The sequence below is a fragment of the Photinus pyralis genome, unplaced genomic scaffold (genome assembly GCF_008802855.1).
Source record: "Photinus pyralis isolate 1611_PpyrPB1 unplaced genomic scaffold, Ppyr1.3 Ppyr1.4_LG7, whole genome shotgun sequence".
Lineage (NCBI taxonomy): Eukaryota > Metazoa > Arthropoda > Insecta > Coleoptera > Lampyridae > Photinus > Photinus pyralis.
The window spans coordinates 25,030,107-25,056,121 of NW_022170738.1; the positions used below are offsets into that span (position 1 = coordinate 25,030,107).

A 26,015-nucleotide genomic window follows, 5' to 3' on the forward strand; every position below is an offset into this window, starting at 1 on the left:
GGCCTCTAGCGGCGAAAATAAAGAACGAAAGTAATAACAATTCTACTATACACACCCAACTAGTCTCAACATAGTTAGGTATAAATTCAATGTCTCAACTATACGGGTTCACAAAAGAAATACGTAGATGGTGTAAGAATATCGAATTTAAATAAAAAATGATACACACTATGCAGAGGCACAACTATATCTCGGACACACGACATTATATTTCCTATTTTAACACATTTAAAGAAAAATCATAAATTATTAACTTCAGGAATGGCTTTCAGACTAATCGATGCAGGGATAACACAATGGTATGAATATAATGCCGAAATCCCGAAAATTGTACAATTTTCCACTCGATTTATAAAAGGCACCCAAACAGCAGATAGTGAAACAATAAGCTACTTTTTGGGAATGAAAAATGCGCTAAAAAGGCTGTCGAATACGGATTGCATCAAGTGCCCAGCTTTCAAATCAATACTGATAAGTCTAGCCCAACATGACAAAATTTAAGCCACACCACATCACTGTTAGTCTCAAATGTGGGGTAGTACATCTGGCAGATAACTTTAAGGGAAGTAATTAGTCACAGTCTAAATGTACATTTAAATCAAAGCGATTCGCTAAATTTCAGTTTTGAACGTGGGTTATAAACACCTACAAACCTACCTTACAACCTTCCATCCTAAATTCATTGTTTAAATATTGTAATAAAACACTGAATAAACACTTTGTTAATTTAATTGTGAAATATTGTACGATAAATTCGCACCAACATCAAATTAATATTCATTTTTTATTTACAACCACGCAATATAATAAAATATTTATTTTATGTAAATATTATTAAATCGTTGAAATTCATTGACATTACTCAAAAGATAAAATCGCATTAGTTCGAAAGTTACAAAAATAATACTGTTCAGAACAATAACCTCCAAAATCATTATCAACAATTTTTTTAATTAACCCTTTTTACATTCTAAAGCGAGGCAAAACTAATGCAATTTTCATACAGCAAATGTAATGTTTGGAAAAGTATTGGCGATATAATGTTAAATTGATGGAAAACTAATGTTTAGAGATTCTATACAAAAATAAAATGGTTAATTATAATACTATTGCTTACATGCCGACGAAAGTAGAAATTTCTAAGAAAGTCTAACGAATGAATGAAATGTGAAGCAACCTATGTGCAAAGAATAGCAACACGTTTACCATTATTAACATAATATATCCCCCGCTAATTGATAGAACGATCGGTAATAACCTGGACAATTACAAATAATGTCAGTAGTAACGCTTTAATTCAAGTATAAAAAAAAATAAATAATTTCTAGAATTTATACAAATAGACCAAACAAATTTGAAATAAAATGTATCGACGTCATGTACAAATTCTGATTTATAATTTCTATATAAATATTTTTCTGCAAATATGTACAGATGATGGAAAAACAAATGGCATATGTACATCCATGGCCCTATAAAACAGCAACAACTCATGTTAACAATTAAATCACCGGGAATCACGAAACGAGGGCGCCTTATAATTTTCCGTGTACTTAAAAGAAACAAAATGTGAAACATAAGATGTCGGATCGGTACATAAACAAAATGCACAACTTAATAATAATGTAAAATTTGCATTTACACTCTAACAACTATGATAATAAAATAACATTTAATACAAGTACCATTAACTAGTTATACCTTAGAAATATTATTCATAAATTCTTATTCTACAGAAAATAAAAAATCTTCTACTGTTAATGGGAGAGATCAAACTTTTGTCTCTTATACAATTTTGTACTTTATCTTTTATAGCTATAACAACTTCGTGATGGTTCCCACATCATCGTTCTAATATAAAAATTATGTACAACAACAACAAATTGTACTCTGTGGGAAACATGACATTGTTTTCTCAGAAATATCAACAAGTTTTAATTAGCTAATCCTTGATCTTGTATAATTGTTTCACAAAAGTAGTATATGTACATGTATGTATTATCTTATTCTTGCCAAATATCTACACCCGAGATTAAAATAATTTACTGAATTGAGAATATAGATGGAAGGCAAGAATCGTAGTAACATTAAAAAATAAATCTCCAAAATAAAAACAATCTCAACTATGTACAGTAGGATAACCCCATATGCGCATAATTAATACTCGCCCAATGTTTCTTCACTACAGAACTTAATCTTGTAAATATATTAAAATAAAGCCTATCTAAAATCATTGCACGTTCTTACTAACCACCGATGGCAACCACTCCTTTTCATAACAACGCTTACACTTTTTAATGTCACACATTGCAAGATCCCAAACTGTAACCGATCGCGTTACGAATTCGATGCTTTCAAGGGGACGAGTAATTCGGCGCGCTGGTTAATTCGGGCGGCGGTGATGGATTTCGTCCCTCATACCGTGTTTCGTCATCTGTAAGTCAATATCTAGACTATACAAAACATTTAATTATTCCATATGTTATTTTATTCAAATAACGGCCATATTGGAGCTAAATTCCAAACCAGCCAATAGAAAGCCCCCAAAACGACATAGTACACTCCGTGCTATAATCATTAATTATACTGTTTTGACAGTCTCACCTTTAATTGTCATGGCTTCACGTTACTAGTTTACACTTTGCTTTATTTTACGTTTTCCGTCTCCAGTTTTATATAAACTCGATTTTTAAAGACGCATATAGCAGAGGATATAGCTTGGATTTATGATATTATAAGGTATGTAATTGGTAATTCGCTTAAAGTGTTTTTAGATGTAAAAGTGTGCCTAACGTTACTACTGGTAATTGATGAAAAAATTTTTTCAGAAGCCCTAAATACCAAATGAGTTTAGATAGAAAATTGGTTAGAGAAGCAGCTTATCTGAAATTTAGCGGCAAATTCATTTATGGTTATGGATAACGCAATTGTGACCATAAATACGCTTGAATTGGTTTAATGTTTAACATTGATGATTGCTGAAGCACAAGGAATATTGATATCTTGCACTCCGTGGACTAAATCAACGTGTTTTGTCTTCCATTTAAGGGACTAAAGTAATACTTTTTATCCCGGAAGGAGAAATAAGCGACAAGGGATAAGAAGTGACAGAACACACTGTGTCAAACACATATTAATGATTAATGGTTACCTTTATATGTACATTTTGGATATTGTACCATATTTTATATTTATTATACCATTTTCCATCTTTTTGAATTTGGGAGGCAGTGGTTTTCCCATAGGTTGTTCTGCAAAGCTTTAAACAATCATTTCTGCGCCGTTAGTTTTGAATGAGAATCTTTACTTAAATGAAACTGACATTTATTATTCTACAGTCACAATTTGTCATGAGAAGGTATCCTATCCTATAATCAATTTTTTAGCTCCAATATGACGGATTATGATAAGTTGTCACCACTGTCCTTATAAAGTCACTGTAACTGTATTTTCCTTATGTCACACAAGAGATATGCACTTGGGTGCAATACTGGGAAGTTTTCTTTTTTAATAAATTACAAAAGGTTCACCTCCTAGCACTATTTAAGCTCATATTTATTTTATAAAGGAGTTTTTACCACCTGCCACCCATATCCCCAATGAACGTAAAGACCAATTGCCACTCAGTACTGCATTCTTTTGTTATGAACGCGCTAAAAAAAATTATACAAAACAGATCAACCTACCTATCACAGAACCAAACGATGTAAAGCTACTATTTGGGTATACCGGATTATTGAAAGGTGGAACGTAATTTGTACTTTCGACGACTACAAATTCATCACATTTAGCATCCGGTATACTTTCGGCTTCTTCCTTTCCCGTCTTATCTGCATCCTCCTCGTCCGGAATATAAAACATTTTCGGATTAACGACGCCTTCGTTTACTTCAGAAGGGGTTGGAACTCTAGCAACGGTCAATTCTTCCTTTGCCAAAGAAGAATCGGAAATAACTTCGGATTTAACAACCTCCATCGTCGAGCACGTCTCCGACTCTTCGGCGGATACCGTTTCTAAGATGGGAGGATTGGAATTACTTTCACTACATGTGGAAACCGTCGAACCGAAACCTGGGAGTGAAGTTTTTGCGGAATTTAAATCACAGTTTAGCAACGTTTCCATGCTCAACGCTGAAAATGGAAAAGTTAACTAGATAAAAATACGTACGACTCGCTCACCTGGCTTACGGGAATCTTCGTCTATCGATAACCCGAATGCTTTCTTCAATCGTAAACTGACGCTCTCCCGTTGTTTCTCCAACTCGGTGGGTTCGGAATTGAATGCAGATAATGCTGAAATTTTACTTTGCCAAATGTTGTTTTGCTAAAAGGTACCTCACCTTTTTGAGTTAATTCCGGAGGTCGAAATTCTTCATCAGAAGAAGCGAAGGACGTGGCACTACTGTTACTATCGCTTCTAGTACGTAGCTTCAACGGCGGAGATTGCGAAGATGTATTTTCTTCACTCACCGCTTCGTCTACCAGTTTTTCATTCAAGGTCAGCTGCTTTCTCTGCCGATACTCCGTTATTGACAGCTGCAAGAAAGTCGGGCAACAAATCATAAATTCAACAGAAACTAAGTGGGTATCTTTTGTATTATTGAAACTAGAGATTGGGCTAAGATTTTCCAATTAAAATTCCATTATTACATTTTGATCTGATAAAAGAAGCAAATACTACGGGGTTCAAGGAAATAATGTGCTACATATTTTGTAACTTTTCCCTGGTTGCTGCAGTTTGGACATCGACTTCAAACTGTTTATTTATAATTAAATCTCTTTCAGTATCTCATTTCCTTTACAGGTCCGATATTACTATTTAGTTACAGGGTATCACTCATATGCGAATGAGTTGTGCAGGTCAAGATGGTTGTACAATTGCACTTGGCATCGAATTAATTAATTTGTATTAATAATTTGACCCGATATGTTTCTTTGTTTTGTAGTAATCCCTGTAGTGACCCCTTGCCCTTTTTGAACCGTATCATACTAAATATTATTAGCGGGTGGCTCGTTTTGAATGTGTGATATAGTAGACTCGTGTTTATGTGAACATTCACGTATCTGAATTTACAAAATGATTAACAACAAAAAATCTAAAATTATTGAGGGGCTTGAGAAGGGCGTGAGTGTTACTGCATTGTATGATGTGGCTAAATCCACTATTTACTCAATCAAAACTTACGTTTCACTTTTTGAAAAAACTGGACTTGATCTTAAGTTGGCTAAACAACGAATAACATTTTACGGTTGTGCTAAATGCATCAAGCACGCAGCTTCTTATCAGGAAAGAGGAGTTAGAGTAATATTGACTAATGTTTGATTGGATCTTGTTGAACCAACGCTGTATGATGTGCGGGATATTTGGACTGGCCACCCAATATCCACACCATGTGTTATGTCTCAAATATTAATTCTTTAGGAATTCCTGTGGAGCTTATGATGTGACATTTCATTAATTTACTTGGCAACCATTACAATATGCAATGCATTCATATACTACAAACAACTAATTTTGCTATACAGTATAATATTAATTTGTTGGCTGGTTTTTTTTCTTGGTCAGTCCTTTTTTCACCAGCCTATTTTTTACTCGGTATCCTACCATTTTCACAATTTATTCTTGCAATATCGATTAAATTACTGTTTTAAAAATGTGCTCTTTTTAATTCAGTACCTTATTTGATCCTCACCCCAACAAGTGACACCACACAGTTTTGAATATAATCTTGAAGTGTGCAGGGACTGGTCTGGGTATGTTACAGGAATAATAGTTTTCCACCAAAAATTTAAAAATGTGCTCTCCTAAATGCATGAACATGGAGCACATTTTGTTGACTGTTTGACAGATACTATCTTCAAAATATGCAATCAAACATTATAGACCATAAACACATTGCAGATGACTCAAAAGTGTGATGGCCAATTGCACTGTCAAAATTAAGTATCCCTTAACTTAAATACCATAGCAACAATTGTCTCGATAATTGTTGCCATAAAAGCAAGGCTTAATTTTGTTGGTGCAACTGGGCATGAGTATCTTTACCTTTCTCTTAATTGGCGCCGCATGTGTGGTTTTATCCTCGAAACCCAGTATGCTCAAATTCTTCTCTACAGTCGCTACTAAATGTTCACTTGTGTTGAAAAGGGGCCTTGACAGTCTAGGATCCAGCGCACAACGAAGAGGAGGAGGAGTGGTAGACGCTAACTCTTTTGGTGGTACCTCTACAATAGGCTCGGGTAAACGAAAACACGCACCAATTTCTTGCTGCATTTCGGCGACCCGCTCCTTCAAAGACGCGTCGTCTATCACTACCCTGGTTGGACTGTCACCGTCATTCCCCGCAGTGACGATCTCGACCCTATCTTCGTGTTCCTTAAACCTTTTGACTTCTTCGCCTCCCTAATCAAACAAAAAACGAATTAAAAGCGCCCATACAATATTTGGATAAGTATACATTTACTGCCAAATTGAAATTTGTTGGTGTCGTAGGCGGCGAGTTGTCGGAGGAGAGAGATTCTCGAGGAAGTCGACGTTTCTTTGGAGGTGGAACCATTTCGGTCAATGGAGGTGATTCTGTAACAGAGAGTCTTAAACACAACGTACGGGAGGGGGCAATAATTGTTACCTGGCCGACTACTCGGACTGTCGCATTGATCCTCACTGATGGCTTGTCGAAGCCACCTTTTCTTCGCATTTCCCAATGGCTGAGTAGGCAGATCACAATAATTGGCGGCCTGCGCTAATGCAACCAAATTTTTTGCGGCACCAAAAAAGTTGTTGGTCGCATTCTCGTAATAGGTCTCTGGTGTACTCACAGGAACAATGTGTGGTGTAAGTGAAGAAGGCGAGATGGAACTTGCGGACTGTATACATTCCGTGCTTTTAGTTATCCACTCGTTCATTAACCCCTTAAAAAATGTTACCTTTGAAGTTTGAAAGATTTTAGAAAATTCAGTTTTTGATCGAACATAAAAGTGTTGTAAATTCAGTGAACACACTTTCCTCTAGATAAACGCATTTAGAACGTAAAATTGTGTAATAAATGTTGAATTTGATTAGATGTTGTATTTCAATAAACCCAAGTTTCTTATATAAAAAAAATTGTAATTTCTAAATTCAATAATTTCAGAAAGGTTTTCAACACACGCTACTTTTTTGTTTTTTTCAACTTTGAAGAAACTAAATACCTTTTTCGTTTTTGGGAACTTGAAATTTGGTTCCAATGGCTCCACAGCTGCAGCAACCAGTAGACATGCTGACGAAAGAGGCGTTTCTGGTGAGGAATTTGCAGAATTGGAATTACAATCAACGTTCGGTATAGGACTCTGTAATGAGAGGTAAATGTATTTGGAAAAAAAAACACAATTTTTACCTTAACATCGCTTCTGTTTCCCGGATCACACACAACTGTTGTCAGAAGTCCGACATCTTTGCTAGGCGAATGATTAGAATCGCCATCTTTTATGGGCACATGTAAGCTATCTGTTGGAGAAAGCATGCATTCATCACCCGACGTGGCATACAATGAATCTGAAGAATTTAAACGGTTCTGTCGAGACTGCGAATTTGTACTTATCGTTCGAGCTCGACCTTTCCTCCTGCAACGGCGACATTAAATTAACAGACTGAAAAATAAACGCAAAAATTTACCTCCGCCTTTTCACTTTAGAATCCATTTTATCATCGTCTTTCGACGGGCACGGTTCAGACTCTCGCCTATGCGCCTGCTTCGCCTGATGCTCTTGTCTTCGTTGCTCCTGCTTTTCCATACGTTCAAACGCCTTCATAATCGCCTGTAGTTTCCTCTCTTCGCGGCTCAACTTTTGCTTATCTGCGGACAGACACTCTTTAGTGGGAGATTCCTTTTTGTCCTCCGAATCACTTTTCGACTGTTGCCCCGATTTTTTTACTGGCGGCGACGGACTACGACAGGGCTCCTCTTTCACGATCGCCTCTGGTTCTTCTTCTTTTTTGATTTCCTCCAGTTCCTCTTTGATTTGAACTTCTTCTTCGGGTTCAGTTTTGATTTCATCTTCCTGTTTGACTTCGATGTCTTCCTGTTTGACTTCCACAGGAGAAGGGGGAGGTTCTTCTTTCGGCGTTAATAATGCTGTAGGTTCTACTTCTGGTGTCGTGGAAGCTAGACGTCGACCTCTTCTCTTTCGAACTACCATATTACTGTAAGTTAAAAGAGGTTCACACAACCGTTTTTATACTGTCTGTATAGTGGTTTCATGTTCAAGCGCAAATACAGGGTGACCATTTTGTCTGGAACACTGGATATATCTTCAAATCATTTTTTTAAAGAGGCTTTTTATGGTATCCAAAATTATAAAAGTTTGCTACCAATCTAGGCACTTTAAATTTGTGGTCAGTGGCGTACTTGGTCTAGGGGGCATATAGATTTACTTACAAATTTTTTAATGATTTTTGACACAATACATTGCTGACAATTTTTACATAATTTAGTAAATAACTAAATGTTCATATGCAAAAAAGTGGGTAGTTCTTATTTTTTTATTTAATGTTTTTGAGATTTTTTTCCTACCCGCATTTAAGGTTGCACTAAGGTACGAGTTAGAAAGGATATACCCAAAAAGATATAGCCGCAAGTTCTATTTTACAATGTGCTTGCTGCACTAAAAAAATTACAGAAAAACAAAAATCTGGGACTTCTGGGCGTGTAGCTTTCATAAGCTACATTTCTGACCTTTGGTAAGCATACGAAGTGTACAGAAAATCAGAACTACATGACCTTTTGCAAACCAAGCCCCTCTTTTCTGACAGATTTACTGAAGTAATATGCACTTTTTATAATTTTAAATTTGCCTCCATAGTACATGTAATACACTATGATTGTAATGGGTGATCAAAAATGGGTAGCGATCGAGTCGCCTTTGCAAGTTCCATTTAAGTACAATTTTCCATGTAAACAAAATTTCCAAAGGTGACTCGACAGCAACTCATTTTTGATCGCATGGTAGATTTTTAGCTTTTTTTTACAAATAGTCTAGATAACGCAGCTTGTGTTATGTTATCTACTACCCTGGTCGTATTTAAATGGCAATGGCGTCAGTAATATCATTCTTGCATGACTATTTTAGGAAGATATAACAAAAATAGTACATTATACATGGGGGCATTTTAGCGCTCTTATGCATAGTAACAATTGATTCGTCACATTTAAAAAAATAAATACTTACGCCTCTGTGCATTCACTTTCATTTTTAATAGACGGTTTATTAACCGCACATTCACTGGAATTTCCACAGGCACAAGACACGTGACACGTTCCGATGACCGCCAAGTCATGCGACTCGTGTTTAATTGTTAACTCGCAATTTTTCTCGACCGCCGTAACCGTGAAGATGTACAGATGAAGAACGCCCTTCTCAATGCAGTGTCGCAGTTCCGAATTTGGCTTACAGGACCTTCGTATGAACCTCGCTTCGTTACCGTACGTGCGCGTATCGACGCACACTTCCGTATTATCTTTGTGTAGCCGGTAAAAGAAGAGAAAAGGTCCTGGTCTTTGAGCGTGTTGTCGTGTAGTTAAGGATCCGCTATGTCCCACCGTACTCGTTCTGTGCTGAGTGGACAGCATATACTTGCCTCGAAGTTCTACAACTGGCGTATTCGGTGGCAAATGCGTCGCGCTTACCAAAAATTTTAAACCCGTCAAGGGCTGCGTAAAAATTCGACACTTGTGAACGGAATTATCGATCTGCGAAGACAGATCTGAATGGATACCATTCATTTTGATGTTTGAAATACGAGCTCGAAGCTCCGGAGAGTAGTGGTTCGTAACGGCATCCTCATAGTGCTCAATCCACTGACGGAGTTGTGGCATTTGAGAGATTGAAGAATGGGACCAACCTTCTTGGGTCTCTTCGTCGCTGTGATTTTTAGGAGGCGGTTTCACCTGAAAGCTACCATTTACAACATTGGACAGTCTAAAAGTGTACTACCTTCTTTTTAAACGGTCTCCTCTCTTTCCGTTTGATGTTCCTTTTACCTTCTGATTTGGATTCACGTCGTTGACGTGGAGGAAGTCTGGCGTTTTGATCCATTTTTCTTCGGCTATTTGACGGTATACGACTCTTTGATAATAAATTTCCCCCTAAATAAAATATTGACAGTTTAAAGCAATTGTACATGTAATATAACTTAGAAAATTGTTATAGAAACCAACTAAATGAGAAAGTAACTATGGTGATATGTGGAAAACCTACTAGATGTTGGAAAATGCAAAAACTAATTCAAAAAACTATCTTCAAGCTTATACCATGTGATCCACAATAACTGAGATTTAGAATAGTTATTTGAGTTCCGTAAAAGAAAGCGAATTATGAATAGTAGTGTTTCCCAATGTGTTTCACACAATATTTTTTCTAATTTTGACATTTTATGTGATACTTTTCATCACCAGTTGCGAAATATTTTACTTTTCACAAGTTGTGAACAGTAAGGCATTTGACAACGTCAACGAGTTTTAAAGTGTCACATTAAATATCAAAATTAAAAAAAGTAGTTTATTCAAGCAGTAATTCGCCATCCATTGGCGGGTTTTTTATGCAAATTTAATTTTGCTATCTTTGTAGAGTGATTCAGGCGTTTTAAAGCAAACAGTTCTTTTCAAAGGTCTTTGCATGTGCCACAATTTGTAAACATTCGTACACAGGGACCCTTAGTGTCACAGTGCCGCGTCCACGTCACTACGCCACACCGGCCATCAAAAAACACAGTGGAGCACCCATAGCTAAAAAGTACAAAAAATAATATGCATATATTTTATTTTCGTAATGCTCATATTTGACCGAATTCAAAAATATACCGAATGATACCTCTAGCTTAAACAACTGTTGAGTTATTAAACAATTAAAATGGTGGTTATGCTACTTACTACTTGCATATTGGAAAATTATTACCATCAAAGTCAGCCATGAAGTATTATTCTATATATTGTATTTTATTTTGTTTCAGTATTAGTATACAGGGTGTCTTAAATTGAGTAGGATAACATGGCTATCTTTGTTATTATTATACTTACAGATTCGGTTAAATTGGCAAAGTTGTGTAGTTTTTAATGCTAATACATATTCCGCTGCGATATTTTGAAAAATATAAATCGTTTCTTAGATAATTGGAAAAAACTGAAAACCGCCATTTTTAAAAATTCAAATATTTTAGTAACAAAGAGAGCTATAAAAAAGTTTCAAATAAAAATTTCAAGATTCGATGGGGAAAATTTAATGAGTGTAGAAGAAAATTATTCACAATGGCGGTTTTCGAGATATTGACATCAACTTCCTTATTTTAAATGGACGCCATATTGGATTTTACATCACTCAATAGAGAAACAAAGTTATAAAACCAGTGATATTCAACACTTTGTATTTCATTGGGAAATGAACCTTGCATTTTTGCCTCAAAGTTTACAATGTATTTCTTATGGCAATAATATTTTTTTAATTTTATTGTTCCTCTTGTTCTAGGATCTCAACAGGCTTACGCCCAATTACAAAGTGACCAGCATAATGCTTTTTAGAGGTGCCCCTGCAGAAGGTCTTAAGTTGTTCTATACTACCCCGGTATTTACCTTACGAATTAGGAAAACCTAATTCGGAGTAGCCGGCAGAATGCTCGAAAATGATCTAAGGAATTCCCATCTCTGCCACAGATGAAAAATTCACCTCAAACCAGGTTCGAACACCCGACCTCTGGATTTATACCCCAACGCTCTATACCGCTGAGCTATAAACTTTTCTAGGCCTACTTATATAACATTTTGGAGGGAGTTCTAACGCTCCCTCCCATGAGTGCGCCCCTGATATTTTAAACATCTGATGTAATTATTTTCATTGTTTTGTTCCCTGGAATAGATTTTGTTTTTTTTTTTAATTAATCACAGCCTATTTGATTAAAATATAAAAACCGTTGATATAACTGGTATCTTATGCGATGATAGCTCTTTGAAAAGAGAATTAAAAAATCTATCAAGTAATTTAAAAATCCTATATGGCGCCTATTTAACTTTAGAATGTTCCTCAAAAGTAGCTATCTTGGATTTTTTTTCACATCGATTCTAAATGAAGCATATCAAAGACAGTAACTTTTATATAAAACTTTTTTTTATATCTCTTATACTTTCCATGATATAAGACATTAAAGGAAATGACGAATTTTAGTTTTTTTGAATTTACGTCGAACCTATTTGACATTTTGAATTTCCACAAGGCAATTTTAAATAAACATCTAAAACTGCAAAACATTGCCCATTTAACCAATTCTCTATCTTTCATAATAAGAAAGTTACCCATGCAATCCCACTCGATCTGGGACACACTGTATATTATTCTTCCCCTTAGCTATGGTGCGCCACTGTGTTTTTTGAGATACATTAAGACGATTCGTCACCCCCACAACTTTTACATTTAATCTATACCTCATCTGTGATAATAACAAATATCCATTGGGTAATTTAAAGTCAATATCCCTGTACCGTGTGTCCTATTCTGCTTGAGACTGGTGTATCTCAGCTGTTTTTAAAGCTAGAGACTTGTGGTTTTCACCACCTTGTACCACTTTTTTGTGAAATCTTACTACCAATGTAAGATAGAAAAAAAGTAAAAACTGCCTGTATTAAATATTTTTACAAAGAATCCAGTAGCGTAGTTCAAGAAAATGTTTGGATCACAGTTTTTGACCCAAAGTTGGTATTTTTTAAATAAGCCCGCAAAGGCTTCTGATGTGGCAAATATAATATCTGGGAGCGGGATCTTTGGGCGAGGTTTCGTATCATCACAGAAACTCTTGTAAGTGCAAAATCAAACATGAACGACACCAATGGTAAAACTACTTCAAATAAAAAGAATGATACTACGAAATCCAAAGACAAAAATAATTTGATTACCTATCGTTTCAGCATCAGATGAATCACTATCGCTCAGGGTTTCTTTAAGTTTCATTTCCCTCAAACGCGCTTCCTTCCTTAGTTTTGCCTCTCGCTCCTGATTCTCTCTCATCCACTGCTGTTGCAAGGTACGAGCCTTTCCCCGGTCCACGGGTTTATTCGGATCACATAGTTCGCACAAATAATCATCGGGAACCTTCTTATTACTTTTAATGACGCACCGAACGTGTTGCCAAACCTTGCACTTATCGCATTCGATCATATAACCGTCATCGTGAAGAAAACCGCAAATGCAACGCGTCACGTAGTCGCCGTAATGGTCCTCATTATTGACGGCTTCCGCTTCCGGAGCGGTGTCGGTCTCCTCACCTTCAGTTTCGATTTTGCGATCGGAACCGCAGCTGATGTCGGATGCGGCGTCGTCATCTTGAACGACGCCCGCCGCGATACTGTTAGGCAAAACCGAAGTGATCGAGCTGCTGGATAACGTCGATAAGGTGTTGGTCGAGCCACCTAAAGATGAACGAACTCCTGTAGCACACGTAAACACGTTTGTGACTCTATATCAAGAGAAACAAAAATTTACCTACTTGCATTGCTATTTGGTGAATAATATGAGCCTAGAGATGACCCGTTGAGCTGTGGCGATGTCGATGTAGTCGGTACATTTCTGTTAAGTGATTCAGCGGGAGGTGTTGCGTTGTAATTGTGATCTAGCAAAACTGCTTGGCAAACAAACGACAACGCTTCTAAATTTGATTGCGGCTTAACTGGGGGAGTTGTCACCTCACTAAAAGTATTTTTGTTAATTATTAATTAAAATACAATTCACTGAGAGCAGAAACTATATCCATTAAAACCTACTCAACTGAAAAAACACCGTGCTTCAATCTAAAACCGTACGACAGACTATTTTAAATGGCAAATGTGAGCAACAATGAATCTGTTGTGGAGTATAGCAACATGTTGAAATTGTTTATTTCCAAGCCAAGGTAGAGGTAATTGATTTAATTTCTAGTTGTTTCAGCCGGCGTTACCGTAAACAAAAGCTGTTATTAATACGCCGTTTGCAACCGTTTCCGTCAAGATATTTCAATTATCTCCCGAAAATTATTGTTTAGAAGAAGAAAGTGAACTCATATTTTAGAATTTCAGTCCAGTTAAGAAATTATTAGATGGTTCTAGTTTTCTATGTTAATTTAAAACAAGCATTGAAACTGCAAGGTCAAGGCCAAGGTTTGCGCCGGTATCAGATAGATATGAGACCTTTTGGCGACCTGAAAAATGGCATGAGACAATGGCAAATTAAGTGATTAGCGGTAGCTCATTAAATGAGTTGCAGTAAACAGCCTCGAGTTAAGAGTCATCAGGGGTCTCAAAAGAAGCGTTCTTAATTAATTTGATTTTAAGACCAACTACAGATTTTTAGGGTGCACAACAAATGAAGGAAGATATAATTTTTTGATGTAGATAACCGAATATGCTGTTTCGGCTGGAAAACCGTCAATCCTTCCATGAAATAGTCGAATTCTATTAAAGGGAGCGTTCTTTAGAGGAGGTCTCTTTGCCTATAGTGCCTATAGTTTGCTAGTGACATTTATAAGTACTATATTAATCTTGATAGTTTCAATAAATGTATTTTGCATTAACTTTACCCCACCGTATTTAGCGCTTTTTCTTCCTGAATAGAAATTTCTATCATTCCGTTTGATTTCAAGCTAAACTTTTTGCTACTTTCTGTTCCATTAATTGTAAGAGGGAATATTCTTTCGCTTTCCTGCATTTGATTTCCTGTAGCTACCGCTAATTAATTTGTGCTTCGTAATCGCGTTTCATGTAAATAAGATTCTCATGAGAATCGCGCGATTACCGTCGTGTCGGAATGAAGCCCAAGCCATTATATGAGTGTGAAATGCGATAGAATACAGTACAACTTCGATAATCCGAATACACGCAAGTCCGAAATCGTGATAGTCCGAAATAATTTCGTTCCTCGTAACAACGATGACACCCCTTAAGACGTTGGAAAGACTAAAGTTTATTTCTTAATGCTTGTGTCCAAATTTATTATTTTCACTAGTTTCGCGATAATCCGAAAATTTGATAATCCGAAAGGTCGGTGGTCCGAATCTATTCGGATTAACGAGGTTGTACTGTACACACAAAATAAAAGCGCTGTTGCCATTCATGTCTTTTGTGTATGGTAGTATCAATGACACATTTCAATGCTACTTGTTAATGTCAACATTGGTAAAGTTATGTCTCTCTCACATGCTTATTGGGTTTCTTTCTGGCTTATTATAAGTCAGAGCCGCAATAATTTTTTTTCCACACGTATGTCAATTTGGGTTTCCAGGAATTTGAGTGGCTAGAACAAATAATGAGTTCTATCTCTTTAGACTAAAATATACAATGTGCTCGAAGGTTAGGCCCACTAACTTTTTTTAATTGACCCTGTATACTTATTTTAAGATATTCGATTCGATAATCATTATAATGAAACTTTTGTAATAAACATTTTTGTATCTCTTTTGACAACAAAACATAGGCATTCTGAAATTGACACTTTTTTAATTTTTGTCATTGTTTAAGCGAGAAAATATTTTCCAATTTGATTTTACCATTTTAAGTTTAACGTATCATAAGTAACATACAGGGTGAGTTTTTTTTTTTCATTTTAATCATTGGGATCTCGGAAACCATAAGACATACAGATTTGGTTAAACGAGGAAAAAGTTGTCGTTTTAAGAGCTTATTTAAGATATGCTTATGTTTTTTGAAAAAAATCCAGTTTACTAGATATAAGCGAAAAATAGATTTAGTGATTTTCATTTAATTGTTGTAGAATAGTTATTAGAAATATAGCAAAATGACACGAATAACAGTTTTACACATTTTAATGCTTAACATTCTGAACATACTAATTTCCTTCTATATTTTACCATTTTTGAGTTATAATACAAACTTTAATTTTTTTAATGATCGTCATAGTTGGCTTTGACATTTTTAAAATGGACAAATTTTTCTCATTATAACGATATAAGGTTTGCTAAATGTATTTTAATAAATAAACGCGCTGCAGGAATTTTCGTATTATTGAGAGTTAAATAAACAGGGTTTGCCATGGAAAACAACATGTAGTGAGATAGGGAATAGTGTAACTGTAGCACTTAAAAGACCATTTTCGAAAATTCACTATGAAAGTTAAATTAATAATTATATTCAATACATTATTAAAAGTAGATCATATCATGCCATAGAAAACAATAAATAAACAAAATACTGCTGTTTATTGTTGAAGGCCTCAAATAATACTTGGATTTAATATTTGGTACTGAATTATTGGATAGCGAATTCTTGGACCTTTAATTTGCGATGATAATTGGACAGGCCAATGTTATCTTCATTTTCTACCAAATGAATTTCAAGATATGTAGGATGGGTTAGATTTGGAAACACGATGTAATTTACGCTGGTTTAAACACAACGGTGCCCCGCCGCACAACCAACTACAAGTACGAGATCACCTAAACCAACTACATATTTCCAAAGTCATGGATAGGTAGGAACGAGTTGATCCTTTGGTCACCAAGATTGCCAGATCTTTCGATTTTAGATTTTTCCTTTTTGGTGTTCTAAAAGGGTTTGATTTATCAGCGAACTTATGCGACAAAAGAGTACATCATGCTGTGGTAAATGCCTTTCACAATTTAGACGGTAGGATAATACAGAAAGCAGTAGATTCAATCGAGAAAAGATGCCACTTGTGTGTAAATATTAATGATGGGCACTTTGAACATTTGTCGAGATAAATTAATTTTTTTATGTATTACTAACCTATCATAGCACATTTTATATCTGTGATACGCGGGCATAAAGTACCACTTTATGCCCTAGGGCGTTAAGTATCACCATAGTAACTCATTTATACTTAATGTCAAAACAAACAAATATGTACAGGTCAATGAAAATTAGAAACGTCATTTATTAATTGTCAATACCTATTAAATCACAAGATTGGCTTTATTTCGTATAGTTTCTGGAACTTCTTGCTCATTCACGATGAATTGAATTACTTTTAAAATTACGTTTGACGTTTGGATGGTTTCAATCACATTAACAAATTCGAACCACGCATACTTGATCAAACATAATCGAATTATTTTGTAAACGAATTTTGACGAAGTATTTGTAAAACATAAAATTGTGTATGTACCACGGGCATAAACTGATGTTTATACTCTCGGGCGACTAAAAAGGTTTTTAACTCGTCGCCCTCTAGAATATAAACATCACTATTATACCCTTAATACATAAATAACTATTACAAGTAATTATTTCAAAGTAAAAATTTAAATGTAATATTTCGTAATTTCTTTTCGTTGTAGTTCTATTTGTGGCCCTAAAGTTTTAAGTTAAATATTATAATAGACTGAGTAATTAAGAGAACAAAAATGTTTCCCATGGTAAACTGTTTTTACTACTCTTAATAATACAAACAGTTCTGTATCATGTTTACTCGTCACAGTAAGTACAAGTTGGCTGTGACATTTTTAAAAGGTTTTTTTTTTTGTTTACAGTGATATAAGGTTGATTATTAACCTTATATCACTGTAAACAAAAAAAATGCACTTTTTAAAAATGTCACAGCCAACTATAGTTGCCATTTAAAAAAATATAAGTTTGAGTTATAACTCAAAAATTATAAAAGAAACATCAAAATTAATAAATGTACTTTATTAAGTGGAAAAAAATCTACAATTTTTGTTCTTTGCGTATTTCTGTATTTCTAATATTAACGATTCTACAACATTTAAAAGAAAAATCACTAAATCTGTTTTTCGCTCATATCTAGTACTGTCAATTTTTTTCAAAAAACAAAAGCATATCTTGCATAAGCTCTTAAAACAACTCTTTCCTCATTTAACCGAATCTCTATGTCTTACGTTTTCCGAGATCCTAATGCTTAAAATGAAAAAAAAACTCACCCTGTATATCAGCGGCACATAAACATTTTGAAATATATTAGGTGGTACGGCACCAAAAAAGTTTGCTGTTCTACAATATTATGCAAATTTGCCTATATTGGATCTCATACGCAAATCCAAAGATTCGATTGTACCTTATTATATTCCCTACAAACCATATGATAACACACAAGTACTTTCTGTACTTTGCTGGAAAGTCTTTAATGACATAAAATCCAGCATGGCGGTCATAAGAAATAATAAAGTTGGCTATGGTTGCAAAAAAAAAAAAAAAAACTAGGAGACTCGTAACAAATTTTTCATTCGATTGACCAAGTCCAAGTCCAAGCAAAACTGTTGCTTGCATGCAGAAGTAGAAAAGACAAGACCGGAAAAAAAACCTTCCAGGAGTTTGTGTACGCAATATGGCACCATAAAATGTTATGGTCAGAGTTAGTGGAACCACGAAAATCTGGACCATAGAAGTTGCTCCTAAATGCTACATTCTGCACGTTTGATTTATTTGAAAATAGGCTTGTTCTTTGCCATCCCATTTTTTTTGACATATCATAGTTGTTACACCCTGTATCAATACTCCACTGTAAATATATATAATATATATTTCTCATTTCTCTACGCGCATGTAACTATAATCTATTCATCCAACAAAATCAGTCAACCTCCTCCCGAAAAATTAGCGATGCATTTAAATCAATATTGTACTGATATGGGTGTGGGTTTCATCTGTCCATCTTAGGGTTTAAGAACACGCATTCAGACCTCATAAAGAGCAGCACCTTTTATTTAATAGGTTTTAATATGTAGGCACGGATAGACTCAAACAGCAACCATGAAAGGATCTGAAACATTCAATGGTGTTATTAAGTTTCATTACAACTTTTTGTTTGTGCTTATCTGGCATTCTACTTCCTGCTCTCAGTACATAACGACCAGTAAAAAATATGCAACCAACATTAATGGTAAGAAGACTTGTAACATGAATAAAACAACATTTTTCTACTGTAAAAATGATCAATTTGTACTTGTTTACTTACTTATTTCTTGTGTCCAAAAAGGCTTGATTTCCATCATATCTGGAACCAAAGTCATACGATCTGGTGTACGAATTGCTGCTGCTCTCACTAAGCGATTGCAAAATATTTGCGGTTAAGGCTTGATGATATGTGACACCAGTATTTTGAGGAGTGCGGCTTGGGAAAACGTTAACTGCTGGAATTAGTGGTTTAGTACTCTTCAGTTTGCCAATACTATGAGGATTCTTGAACTTTTGCGCTTGAATTGCGTGCTTCCCGATATAATTCGGCTTGTTTGAACTTTTTGGGGAACGTTGCGGCGGAATCGTCCTCAATCCCGAGCTCGTCCTTTGCACATGCTGATTCGATATACCCCTTGATTGTGGTGCGAGAGTCTTAATTCCGACCTTTTGAGCTAACGAGACAGGAGGAATGGTCTTCAACTGTCCCTTGTGAGTCGGGTAGACCAGCTTTTGCGATTTATGCGCGAGACCTTTTGCCGAATTTGACTTATTCGGAAAATTATTGATGGGAGGTGAACGATTTAAAAATTTCGGCGCACCGTTCAGAGGGTTACCTACAGGTTTATGAGGCAACAGGTTTCTCGCCACCGGTTGAGATTTATTCAGTACAATATTCGAGGGGGGGTTGGATGTACACGTTGGAATGGCACTGCTGGTTGGCGGAACTATAATGTTGCTTACGATTTTTAATTTATTGCTCGTAGGCGTTGGTGTTGCTGCTTTTTGACCGTTCACAGTTTTTATAACATTTCCACTCGTCAATGCGGGTAAAACCTAAAAAACATCTCTAAACGTTGTATAAGACGGTGGTTAAGTTCTTACATTATTTGGCGAAAATGAATTGACTTTTTGTATCTTTGATGGTTCTGCCGATGGTAGTAATTCTGACGATAATGTATTTTTGACAAATACATTATGTATAGGGGGCCTTTCGGCATTTATCGGTCCGTTACTGACGATCAAGTTACTAATGGAACCCCCAGAAGTGTCGGTGCTTCTCACGTTCTCTTCGCCTTGATTCAGATTAATGTTTTGAATCGTTCTCACTACGGTAATTGGCGGGGCCCCGACAACAGTAATCGGTTTCCCAGCAGCATTAGAGACATTTAAAGGCGTAGAATTAACCAAAGTAAACTGGGGAGCAGCAGTCCCGTAAGAATTCGAGCATAAAGTTTTGAGGATTGTCAACGGTCCGGTGGCATTCACCACCGTTATAACAGAACTAGTCGGCACTTTGTGCAAAACAGAATTGGATGGACACGAAGTTGGTGTAATTACTAGTTTGGCAACACTTTGTGATGTTATTGCTTCTTTCGGATCGTTACCCAACGATGTAGCTAGTTCGGTATCTAACAATTTTTGGGTAGAGACTGTACTTGACGAACTGGTAAGGATCGAGTTCGGTTCTAAAAACGGCATTAGTAGTGACAGAGCTTTCACGCACATAACTTACCTAGACAGACGCTCATGACTTTAGCGGAATTTTCTGCATCACCACCATCGACAATTGCTGAGCAGGCATCGACGCCGTTGCCCTGTTGAATGTCTCCAACACCCTCCAGGTCAGATAATTTTTCTAAAACATCGTTAAAAGGCATTAAATTATGATTTTGGATCGTAAAGAATGGGTTTAATTAAACAAAATTTACATTGAAAAAATTGACGACATAACCAACAAATCGCAGGAGAGCCAACCAGATAAAATTAAAGAAAAGCAAATTCCCTCAAAGGTCACACATGCGCAGTACACCAATTTAAAGAAAGAGGCTCCTGATGGGTAAAATTGAGAACGACAATGGCAAATTATTGAATACATTCCCTATTTTACGCGTTATGCGTATCGCGCCTTAATTGATAAAGCGCCCTAGCGAACCTAACGCACTTTTCCGAAATAAATCCGCCCGGGAGGCCAAAATGTAAACATTTCGAATAACTGATAACAATTATCGCGCGCCATGCAAATGCAAATATTGATTTCGTAAATCATTTTTTAACTGACCAAAACATTGCGAGAAAATATAAATTGGTTAAGTCGATTGAGGTAGTGCTCGTTAATTTCGTACAGATTTGTAGAATTAAACGAAATTAGTAAACAAAATTAGAGAAGTGTAGACTTTTTAATTAACAAAATTTTGTTACTTCTGTAGATTCTATAATTAGTAAAATCGAGATATTTTTAGATTAGACCACGCTTTTACTGTACAAAACGCTGGAAGTTTATAAAAATGCACTGTTTATACGAAACGTCAAAACGGATTTTTGAATCAAGAAAAAGGAGTACCCCACTGAATAATTTGTATCGAGGCTTAGCAACTCGTAATATGCACAGATTAAGCAAGAAGCGCGAGTAGAAGCCCTATTCTAATGGTAAAATCAAATTCTCTTACCTTAAACTCCGAAAATAGACATCCAACATTTCAATCTTCCATGTAAACACTAACATTTCGAGTTTAAAAAGGCAGACAGCGAAGACCCTACGTGCGTTCGTAACACTTTTTTACACCCTTACTTTTTCCCACTTACATTAAACTGACAAACAAGAATAACTTCACATTTTTAACAAAACTATTAACTACTTGTTCCAAAACATACATCAAAGCTAAATATGGCATCCATATTCTGTGAAAACAAAGGATATGTAGCTAGGAAACCTGTTTGTTAGCCTCGAACCCGTATCCCGTTTCCGGTAGAATACTACCAAAATGTCGCTGTAGAGTGCGCGCGGCGCACTGCGCTTTCACGCGGTAGAGCATATACGTAAAATATTTTCAAGGTCACTTCCAGGAAGTACATAAACAAAATCAGCCCCAATTATACAACTTGACTGGGAAAACGCCCCAAAATATGTGATCTGATTCGGTATTTGTTTTTCACAATTCCAACGATTAAGGTGCTTTTTTAAAATAACTCGTAGGTATATAAAAACAGTCGACAATTATATAAGTTGTTCGTAAATACCTATACACAAATAGTTTGATGAAATCTGTACATTTTTGTCCTGTAGAATTGATCAAACTTTTTAATTTTGGATTAAGGGTAGTAATAATTTTTGAAACCTTTTTACAAAATCTAAGGTAAAGGAGTTGACCCTAATAGATTCTAGATTTTTCCTAGCGATACGGTTGCTGACACAAAATTAAGGAAGGAATATTTCGGGACGCAGGTCCCAAACGAAATAGCCTTGGTTTATTTGAAAAAAATCTTGCTCCCCCTTACTATCAATATACCATCCAATTTTGTTAGCGCATTTTCTTATGGATTAAACAATAGTGGAATTGTTTGTGTTTTGTCCGTCCGTTAGGATTCACTTCTGCGGTTTTGAATAACTTTTAGGGGAATTGTCCTGCAAACCTGTAATTTTTTGCAATAGGTAAGGTAAAAAGACGTTCTACCCTTCATGGCAGATCATATTTCAAATAACTAACTAACTAACTAACTAACAGGCCACCAATTTGCTTTTGAAAGATAGCTGAAAAGTTTTTGACACTGGTACCCTTACACACTACTGGGCGACAAAAAGTCTTTACTAGGCGGCAGCGGCACTAATGTCGCCTACTTTATAGCTTAAAATATGCTCTGCTTCATGGTATTCTAATGAAAGGTCTCATCGAAAGTAATTGGTTTCCAACACTTACTGGTTATATTAGAGCGCGCACTGGCGGTCTCCTGCCATAAAAATGTAGCGCGCAGAGGTATTTCTGTCAGTCACTCGTGCGCGAGGGTCATTAGGTCATTTCTGTGACTATTCATGCGCGTACTCGCGAGAGAGAGTAGGACATAAATGCACCTTGTGCTCCTCTTTCGGACGGAGCGCGCGTTCCAGTATAAGTATAGTTATACCTACCTTCAGTGGTTTCCACAGCTTTCCTCTCTCCTCCGCAACCCCTTTTCGAAATTAGTGGGTGAGTCGGTGAGAGGAAAGAGGTATGTGAAATTGGTGTTACTTTCTAATTCTAATTAAAAGTATCAACGAAAGGATTTAATTTATACCAATCACAGTCGTCTTCCTCGCCCTCTCGCTCTCTTATTATAATTTTTTTATATCTCAAGAGGGGATCGAGTGTCGCAGGAGTGTCAAAAGGCGATTGGGATGTCTGGAAGGAATATATTCATATTATGGTGATGTAAAAACTTGAAGAGCGAATATCTCAAAAACGGTGTGTCAGAGGAGAGTACTCACAAAAGGGGAAATTAAACGTCTGGACGAGACATATTTGTAAGATGATGAGGTCGAAATGAAGTACTGAATGAGAGTTCTCATAAGAGGGCAAGTGACGTCAAATCTTTTGATTCAAATATCTGCAGAACGGAGTGTCGGAAGAGGGTACTTTCAAATGGTATAGTTGGAACGTGTAGACGCGACATATCTACTGGCGATGTAAAAACTGAAGTATGAATATCTCGAAGTGTCTAAGGAAGGCACCAACAAAGAGAATTCTTGTTGTATTATATAGCTTCTTGTATTATGTACATTGTTAATATGTTCCAGAAGGCCTTTACGTCGATTTGGAGTCCCCCTTTAATCATACCAAGAAGGTAAAAATCGATAAATATACGCGCATGCTACTATACTATATGCGATCAAAAATGAGTTGCTGTCGAGTTACCTTTGGGATTTTTGGTTACATTGGAAATCATATTTTACCTGAACTTCCAAAGGCGATTCGACAGCAACTCATTTTTGATCGCCCGTTACTTTATTTACTAAGTTATTTCGGTTTAAAAATATGCGCTTTATCATTGTACCTATAAGGTGTATATAGTGTACATATATACAATTAACAATGGCTTTATCAGCACAAGAGTTGTGAAGAACGGAAGCTGAACACAATGCAATCAGTCTCGCAAACTCGGTAAGCTATATTTTGTTTTTTTTACCGCAACAGGGCTCTGATATGTAATGATTATATATTTTTAGCGCATTTTTGCAAATTTATTTGTAAAAAGGTAGTTTTTAATTTTTCTATGGCCGTCTGGCTTGCTGGCTGGCAGCAAATGCGGGCCCGTAGTAGATCGCTTGTAGAAAGACTAGGAGTAGTACATGTACCTACGAGGGCCGTGTAATTAACAACTTTAAGAATGGGGCTACATGATGTGGGGTACTAACTGGAGATTTTTCTATTTTTTTCTATTTTCTACCAGTATTGGTCCGATTGTTTTCAAAGTGGTGTCGTCGGAAAGATCTTGTATACTTAAACACGCACAACTGCTTCGTAGCGGAATTTTTTTTTCCTAGGGACGAAATTAAACACCTTTTGCAAGGCGCGCGTCTTCGAGGAGTAGTCGACTTCGGGCGCCGAAAAAGGCATCTTCCGCTACGAATGTGCTCTGTATTTAAACAAACTAAACACGTGGATTCTAATAGTTTAATAAAAGATAACGACTGCATTACATGATACATGATACATAAAGAAGCGCTTATACCACGCAACCTACGAACTGAACTTGACTTGACATGGACGACCTCCGGTCTGTGTCTACGCTACCTAACCTATGTATAAAGTAAGATACACAACAGAATGTTGTCACGCGGTTTAAAATTTCTTAAAGCTCGAATCGCGCGTCTCTCTTTCTCAATTCACCAATAGAAAGCTCGAACTATGAGAGTGTTTCAAAAATTGAGTACTATTTTGTGTTTTAACAAAATGCGAATTGCGGGTGAACTATGGACGTCGGTAATAAGCGGGTACTGAGAAAGGGAATGTGGTTGTCTTCCAAAAGAACTTACTGAGGGTCGACTCAAAACTTCAAACGCGAATTGCGGGTGAACGGGATGTCGGAAATGGGTACCGACAAATGGAAACTGGTAGCCTTCCACTATCGTATTGATGGTGGCGTTAAAACTGGCTAATATAATACCACAGACAACATATACTATATGTTGTCTGTGATAATACTGATCTGCCACACAAAAATACGCTGAAGCCCCTTTGATCTCATACGAGGACTTTGATCATTTTTTCTAATTTATATGCTAATCAATACCGCCAGATGAGAAATCTCTTAGACGGTTTTCCTGTGAGTCCCAGGTACTTATCTCCTAACGCTTTTCATTGATACCGTCTTTCTCAGAGCAAGGGAAATGCGATCAGGAGTACAAGCACTTAAAAAAAAGGTTTTCTATTGTTAGGAAAACTTATCGAAAGATCTGCACACAGTACTACCGTACTCTTTGGTACTACTATTCTATAAAGCACTCAAATGGTTTCCAGAACCTTCTCGGCGGTATTTAACAGTATAGGTACTTTTGAAACATTTGATATAATAGTTCGTAAGTGAAACGATTTTAGAACTTTTTAAAAACGTTGTGACTATGGAATTATTTTTTAGAGGTGAAAAATATCGTAATTAACAATTAATTGCATTACATGAAATAATTTCAAAAGCCGTAATTTCCACAGTGAAGTTCAGCCTCACCCACAAATCCAGTTGTAGTCTAAGCTTAACGTGTTTACTTTAGTTATACGCCTACTGGAAGCGCGTCATTACCGCCAACTTCACAATCACAAATCGACTGTAGCTACGTAAAAATTTTCACCATTTGAATAACAGCACAAATAAACAAGAATTATTTTTTTATCTCAAATTTTTAATAATACTACAGTATGGCTATTTACAACTTATTTTTCAGACACCGTCGGTGGCCAGTCCCACTGACCAGCAGGTGCCGCTTGACATAGAGGTTCCCAAGGCTTCCAGTTTAACATTTTTCGAGCTAAAATTAATTCGTTCTCCGCCTGAACTATAAGCTCCTCGACCTGTCCACAGCCGATAGTTTGTTCAACTTGATTGATATCGGTCGTAGAACTTAGAACTTGTGCTCTTTCACATATGAGCTGTTCGGTATGTTTCCGATAAGCCGCAGATTCTGGCATTTTTTGTAAGGTTCTCATGATTTTGTCGTACAATATTCCTAAACTATGGTGAGGTGCCTTACTCACAACGAGGCCCGTTAAACCCGTGGTCTTCTTAATTGCCCCAGACATTTCTGCACAGTTCTCACTACAATGTTTGTATTATGTAATTGTCAAAGTGAAGCTGTCAAAATTGGTCCATTCTGTAATTGTGAGGGAAA

At 36.3% G+C, this 26,015-nt stretch overlaps 2 protein-coding genes across 4 annotated transcripts; both read right to left on the bottom strand.

Annotated features, from left to right (window-relative positions):
* Nucleotides 1-1,278: 1,278 nt before the first annotated feature.
* Nucleotides 1,279-21,582, bottom strand: LOC116177171. 3 transcript variants are annotated; one of them, XM_031496065.1, is made up of 19 exons: nucleotides 21,328-21,582; nucleotides 20,394-20,516; nucleotides 19,763-20,346; nucleotides 18,939-19,714; nucleotides 13,507-13,706; nucleotides 12,917-13,447; nucleotides 9,972-10,123; nucleotides 9,207-9,925; nucleotides 7,886-8,181; nucleotides 7,654-7,834; nucleotides 7,376-7,601; nucleotides 7,191-7,328; nucleotides 6,629-6,911; nucleotides 6,458-6,576; nucleotides 6,046-6,402; nucleotides 4,340-4,535; nucleotides 4,179-4,292; nucleotides 3,687-4,130; nucleotides 1,279-2,434 (listed from the first exon to the last, which is right to left on the bottom strand). In XM_031496065.1, exons 2-19 carry the CDS (start codon nucleotides 20,407-20,409, stop codon nucleotides 2,355-2,357), a joined length of 5,412 nt encoding a protein of 1,803 aa, XP_031351925.1. In that variant the 5' UTR covers nucleotides 20,410-20,516; nucleotides 21,328-21,582; the 3' UTR covers nucleotides 1,279-2,354. The 3 variants fall into 3 exon arrangements, with proteins under 3 accessions (XP_031351925.1, XP_031351924.1, XP_031351923.1); XM_031496064.1 differs by having other exon boundaries at nucleotides 7,654-8,181; nucleotides 12,917-13,429; XM_031496063.1 differs by having other exon boundaries at nucleotides 7,654-8,181.
* A 3,916-nt stretch (nucleotides 21,583-25,498) lies between these two features.
* Nucleotides 25,499-25,986, bottom strand: LOC116176717 (NADH dehydrogenase [ubiquinone] 1 alpha subcomplex subunit 5). Its single transcript, XM_031495465.1, has one exon. The coding sequence runs from the start codon at nucleotides 25,924-25,926 to the stop codon at nucleotides 25,561-25,563; it is 366 nt and encodes a 121-aa protein (XP_031351325.1). The 5' UTR covers nucleotides 25,927-25,986; the 3' UTR covers nucleotides 25,499-25,560.
* Nucleotides 25,987-26,015: the final 29 nt, after the last annotated feature.